General features: G+C 43.3%; 1 protein-coding gene across 1 annotated transcript in view; it reads left to right on the plus strand.

The window, feature by feature from the left end:
• Nucleotides 1-6,445, plus strand: part of Cse1l (chromosome segregation 1 like) — a 39,744-nt gene that overhangs the window by 6,980 nt on the left and 26,319 nt on the right. Inside the window, exons 2-3 of the mRNA XM_021183210.2 lie at nucleotides 1,585-1,679; nucleotides 5,806-5,948. Of these exons, the coding sequence (XP_021038869.1) occupies nucleotides 1,595-1,679; nucleotides 5,806-5,948 (228 nt within the window). The 5' untranslated portion in view covers nucleotides 1,585-1,594. The remainder of the gene's footprint in view (nucleotides 1-1,584; nucleotides 1,680-5,805; nucleotides 5,949-6,445) is intronic.

Below are 6,445 nucleotides of genomic sequence, written 5' to 3' on the forward strand. Positions count from 1 at the left end.
TAGCCCTGGCTGTCCTGGAACTCACTTGGTAGACCAGGCTGGCCTCGAACTCAGAAATCCGCCTGCCTCTGCCTCCCAAGTGCTGGGATTAAAGGCGTGCGCCACCACTGCCCGGCCTCAGTCAGTGTTCTTAACTGCTGAGCCATCTCTCCAGTCTTTTGTTTTTGTTTTTTGAGATGGGGTTTCTCTGTGTTTTCTGGCTGTTTGGGAACTCTATAGACCATTTTGGCCTGCAACCTAGAAATCTGCCCATATTAAGCTTTTTTAAAAACAACATTTAATTTTTTAATTTTTAAAAAAAGATATTGTGTCTATATGATGGGAGAGCAGAGGCTCCGTCGCCTTGGTAAGTACAGGTTCTCGGCCGGCCTCCAGCCTTCGGGTCACCAGGCGTGTGCAGCACGTGCCTTTACTTGCTGAGCTTCCTCAACAGCCTGACACTTTTGTTGGTTTTTATGTTTTACTTTTGTGTGTGCACAGTGGCAAGGGTAGGAAGCATGCATGCCTTGTCATGTGGAGGTCAGAAGACAATTTGCAGGAGTCCTTTCCTCCCATCATGTGTGGCCTGCACACACACACACACATGCATACACAAAAAGTAATGAAAGGCAATTGAAAAGTCTGGGGTCACCAACAGCTGTACACATAGCTAAGGATTAGACTACCAACTTCTTAGAAGGGAGAACAAAGTACTTATGTGAGGAGATACAGAGACTGAAGGAAAGGCCATCCAGTGACTGTCCCACCTGGGGACCCATCCCATGTACAGTCACCAAACCCAGACACTACTGCGGATGCCAAGAAGTGCTTGCTGACAGGAGCCTGATATAACTGTCTCCTGAGAGGCTCTGCCAAAGCCTGACAAATACAGAGGTGGATGCTTGCAGCCAACCACTGGACTGAGCACAGGGGGTCCCAATGGACAAGTTAGAGAAAGGACTGAAGGAGCTGAAGGGGTTTGCAACCCATAGGAAGAACAACAATATCAACCAACCAGACCCCCCAACTAAACCACCAACCAAAGAGTACACGTGGAAGGTCCCATGGCTCCAGCCAAATATGTAGCAGAGGATGGCTTTGTCAAACATTAGTGGGAGGAGAGGCCCTTGTTCCCGGGAAGGCTCGGTGCCCCAATGTAGGGGAGTGCCAGAGCAGGGAGGCAGGAGTGGGTGGGTGGGTGAGCACCCTCATAGAAGGGGGATGGGATTGAGGCTTTGCAGAGGGGAAACCAGGAAAGGAGATAACATTTGAAGTGTAAATAAATAAAGCAATCCAATTTTTAAAAGAATATGCTATATGAAAGCCTGTCTAAAAGATCCTGTCCCCACCACCTCAAAAAAGGTATTCATAGCTGGGCATGCTGATGAGTGCTTGTAATCTCAGTGCTTTAGAGATGACAGAGGCGAGAATATGGCACAAGTTCTAGGCCATCCTGTCTAATGAGTTTTGGGCTAGCCAGGACTAGCTCTAAAGCAGGACACTTCTAAAGCAAGCTAGAAAACATGAGTAACAAAAAGATTCATTTATGTTACTTACTTTCTCCTCCAGAGATTGCTTATTTAGACTCCGTTTTTTTAATTTCAGATTCAGAGTCATGGAGCTCAGCGATGCGAATTTGCAGACACTAACAGAGTATTTAAAGAAAACCCTGGATCCTGATCCTGCCATTAGACGGCCAGGTAAAAACAGACGGCTTTGTTCCTTAATTGATTGAGTCTCTCTCTTCCTTCTCTTCTCTTCTCTTCTCTTCTCTTTTCTCTTCTCTTCTCTTCTCTTCTCTTCTCTTCTCTTCTCTTCTCTTCTCTTCTCTTCTTTTCTTTCTTGGTTTTTTGAGACAGGATTTCTCTGTGTAGCCCTGGCTATCCTGGAACTCACTCTGTAGACCAGGCTGGCCTCGAACTTAGAAATCCACCTGCCTCTGCCTCCCAAGTGCTGGGATTAAAGGCGTGCGCCACCACTGCCCAGCCGATTCTTGAGACACATAGCAGAAACCTTTTGTGTAGTCTATCTGATTGTAAGTTCAAAAGAAAAAAATATGTTTATGTTCTCAGGCCTGGTTATGTGGCATGGTTGGCTGCTTACAATAGCTATAATACATGGAATAATATTTCTTATTGAGTAAAGTAGCTTTTATTTGACATCTTTTAGGGTAAAAAGTACTGGTGTGTTTTGAAAGTTTTGTCTCAGGAACTTTCTGAAAATCTCATTAAATCTGCCTACTTTAGGAGCATATGTTAAGTCATCACGATAGGGATAGTTCTCAAAAGGTGATTAAATGATTGATTTAATTAACATTGTCTAAGTCCTAGAGTTACTTGTATGAACTTAGAATTTTAACCTCAGATACAAAAAAGTAAATGAAGGGAGCCTCGCCAGGCGACTGCTGGCTTGTGAGGAGCAAGTGATGGCGTGGAATAGGTTACCTTTAGGCTAACTGGCCAATTTTGTATGGTCAGATTTGCAACTTTGCTTGAAAATTAAGGCTATCAATATGAAGTACCCTCATTTTTAAGTGATGGTAACCAACTTTAAAAACCTTGGGAAATGTGGGGGTCAGAAAGGTTTTGAGCAGTCTGTGGTAATTCTTGATATCAGAATCCCCGTGAAGCAGAATGCGTCTAACCCGCAGAGCACAGTAATGTTAGTTCCTGGAGATGGTTTGTCTTCAGAAGATCTGAGTCAGAAGGGGGGGGAAATACTGTATGAAATAAATAGAAATGTGACTATGTGGGTACTTTGTGTCTGGGTCTCCACCCCACTTGTCACTTCTTTGTTCACTCCAAAAGAAAGCCAAGGACTGGCAAGGACTACTTCTGAGTTATACCCAGCCTCAGCCTATAGGAAAGCCTGGGGGTCTCTAATTATTAGACAGTGTGGTGAAGTTATTTCATGCCAGTATGCAATGCACTTTGAATTCATACCCCCCCCCTCATTGACTACCGTCCTCTCTATCATCCCCTATAATTTGTGTGTGCTCGAGTATGCACGCAAACAGGCACACGCAGCTGCCAGAGGTTAATAGTGGGTATAGTCCTCTTGTTTTAAAAAGATTGTTTTATGTGTGTGTTTTGCCTTTGTGTATGTATGTGTAGCATGTGTGTGTATATGCACTACATGTGTACTGTACCCAAGAGCTGGAGTTATAAAAGGTAGTAAGCAGCTGCGTGGGTGCTAGGAACAGAACTTGGGCTGTCTGGAAGAGCATCAAGGGCTCTCTGACTGCTCTTAGTGATAGTTTTTGAGACAGGGTCTCTGAACCAGGACTTGGTTAGACTGGATGGCCAGCAAGCCACAGGATACCTGTGCTTACTTGAATAGCCCTGGAATAAGCAACGTGCTCCCTTGTGCCCTGTTTTTATGTGGGTACTGGGGATGCAACTCAGGTTTACACGCTTGGCCAACAAACACCCAACTGAGCCACCTCCCTCGCCCCAGTCTTTTTCTGAGAGTCATACTATGTCCCTAGATAAGGAAAAATTAATTGCTCTAATCTTCTTAGAATTTCCCAGAAAGTCTATGCTAACACTATAAAGACTTAGTTTTTAATTTGTCCTTAAAATATGAGGATGCTAAAAAGCCTTATGACCCCAGGACAGAGTGTAGAAATAAACTGCCGATTCTGGGAAGGACATTTCTCCAAGAGTGATATGAGAGCTGCACAGTGCGTTTGTGTATCTGACTGAACTGACCAGGACCCTGCACTTGTTAGACTGGCTACATCTTTATGACATGATGGAGACAAATTGGTTACTGGATCTCACTTTGATTAGACATTTAACAATTGTATGGATATACATAGAAAATTGGAACTGTGTGTGTGTATGCCTCTGTCATGTCTCTGCCTCTGTCATTCCACTGATTTTTGAGACAGGATCTCTTACCAAACCCGGCTCAGCCATTGGCTAGCTTGCTCCTCAGTGAACGTGAGCGCAGATGCACAGATCCCATGTCTTTCAGAGGGCAGGATTCAGGAGGAACTCTGGGCACCATCCTGCTTCCTGCTGTGCCGTGTGACCCTCTCCCCAGCCTGGAAGGTTCCTTGCTAATGCAGAAACATCTCAACACGGGAAAGGTTTAATTAATTTATAAGATTTTTGTGTGAGAGAAGGGAGGGAGGAGAGACAGACAGATGAAGGATGTGGCGGAGGACAGCTATGTAAAGTTGTGCTTTTCTCCTGTACCTGATTCCCAGGCATAGCCTGGGTCCTTAGTTTTTGTGCAGATGTGGGAGAGACAGTAAGTGCGTTTACAAGCTAAACTGTCTGACCATCAGTAGGAGTATTACATAGATAAAACTGCAGACTCAAAATCATTGACTTAAACTTTTGGAAAAAGTGCTTCAGGGCAAGGTAGAGTGCTTGCCTATCATCTTGAACCTGGAGCATCCACTCCCCAGTACTGGATAAGTGGGACATGGCAGCCCATGCCTATAATCCCAGCTTTTGGGACAGGGGACACAGGATGATCAGATATGCAAGATCATCCTTGGCTACATACTGAACTAGAGGCCACTGAGGCTCTATGAGTGAATGAGGTAGTTGAGATGGCTTAGTGGGTAAAGGTGCTTGCTGCCAAGCTGGCTGACTTGAGTTTGATCTCTGGAACCAACATGGTAGGGTAGAAGAGGATACCATCACACATAAATAAGCTGGGCAGAAAGACAGACTGACAGTTTAAAAATAATAAATAAAAACAGATTTTTAAAAATGGCATACACATCAAACAAAAAACAACATAATATGTCTTTTCCTGAAAACATTTTTCAATTCTACAGTCTGAATTCTTTATAAAGGATAGATAGAAAACAGCAGGTTTCAGAAGCCAGTGTGGTTAATACAGCTACTCGCACACACATGCATGTCAAATCAAAATCTGTTTTTCCTCCTAGTCTTTTTTTCCCTCTGTTTTGTTTGTTTGTGTTTGTTTGTTGAGTCAGGATCTCAGTGTAGACCAGGCTGGCTTACCTCAGTGTAGACCAGGCTGGCTTACCCTTTCTATGAAGACCTCCTTGGACTTTTAAACTCGCAGAGCTCCTCCTCCCTCTGCCTCCCAAGCAACACAAATCTTTTGTCTTAGTTTTGGGGGCTCAGTGAGCCTAATAGTAGTGACAGACTTAGGGACAGTTTAGCTCATGGGATAGCGTGCTCACAGAAATGAACTCATCAGCACTGCAGACAATCCTTGTGGAAGGAGGCACCTGTGTACCTTCCCAGGCCCATTTAGCCATTTCCCGGGAAGCTGCAGCTTTGGGTGAATAACCATCTGAGTAGACTACTGGTAGATGTGGGAGAATTGAATGAGGTCATTTCATTTAACGCTTTGGGTGAACCATTTTTTTAATATTATTTATACAAGTACACTGTAGCTGTCTTCAGACACACCAGAAGAGGGCATCAGATCCCATTACAGATGATTGTGAGCCACCATGTGGTTCCTGGGAGTTGAACTCAGGACCTTTTGGAAGAGCAGTCAGTGCTCTTAACCACTGAGCCATCTCTCCTGCCCATGTGTGAACCATTTAATGGATAAAATGAGTGTTACCCTGTAGGAAAGATGTTCTAATCTTTGCGTTGGTTTCTATTTATGTATCTGATTTGCTTGTTTGTTTGTAAGAGAAAATGTCACTGTGTGCTTCAGAGTGTAGCCTGGGCTGTCCCGGACCCTCCCATGTGTACAGATGACTCTTACTTGTCATGGAATCTTCCCCCTTTTTTTGGTATTTCTATACTTTAAATATAGTTCATTATAGGTATAGAATGAAAACATTTTTATTATAATAAGTCTAACACGGAAATTCTTTCACAGCTGAGAAGTTTCTCGAATCCGTAGAAGGAAATCAGAATTACCCACTGTTGCTTTTAACATTATTGGAAAAGTCACAGGATAATGTCATTAAAGTATGTGCTTCAGTAACCTTCAAGAACTATATTAAAAGGAATTGGAGAATTGTAAGTATTTTGGGAATGCATAATCAAATACTGTGTATGTCTCTATGGTTTATATAAATGCTTTTAATAGATTCAGCCATTAATGATGAACAGGTTCTTCTTCCAAAATGTCTGTTACCTCATTTACATTCCACATAACATCCTCAAACTTCATAATTCAGATTGTTAACAGAGTTGGGAGACCTGGGATGTGAAGACAGTGTAAATAAATAATTAAAGTAGATTAAGGTGGGTATGTGTTGTGTTTATGTCCTCCCAGTTACAACAAGAATGCCAAGGTCAACAACAGCCTGGGGAAGCACAGTGAAGTCCCATTCCCAAAAGTAAACTTTAAAATCATTCAGATAAAGTAATTCATTTGTCCATTACTTTATAGCAGGGTCTGTGTAGCCCTGGCTAGTCTAAAGTTCTCTCTATAGACCAGGCCAGCCTTGAACTCACAGAAATCCCCCTGCCTCTGCCTCCTGGGTGCTGTGTTTAAAGGTGTGTGTGTGTGT

Source organism: Mus caroli, chromosome 2 (genome assembly GCF_900094665.2).
Source record: "Mus caroli chromosome 2, CAROLI_EIJ_v1.1, whole genome shotgun sequence".
NCBI classification, from domain to species: Eukaryota; Metazoa; Chordata; class Mammalia; order Rodentia; family Muridae; genus Mus; species Mus caroli.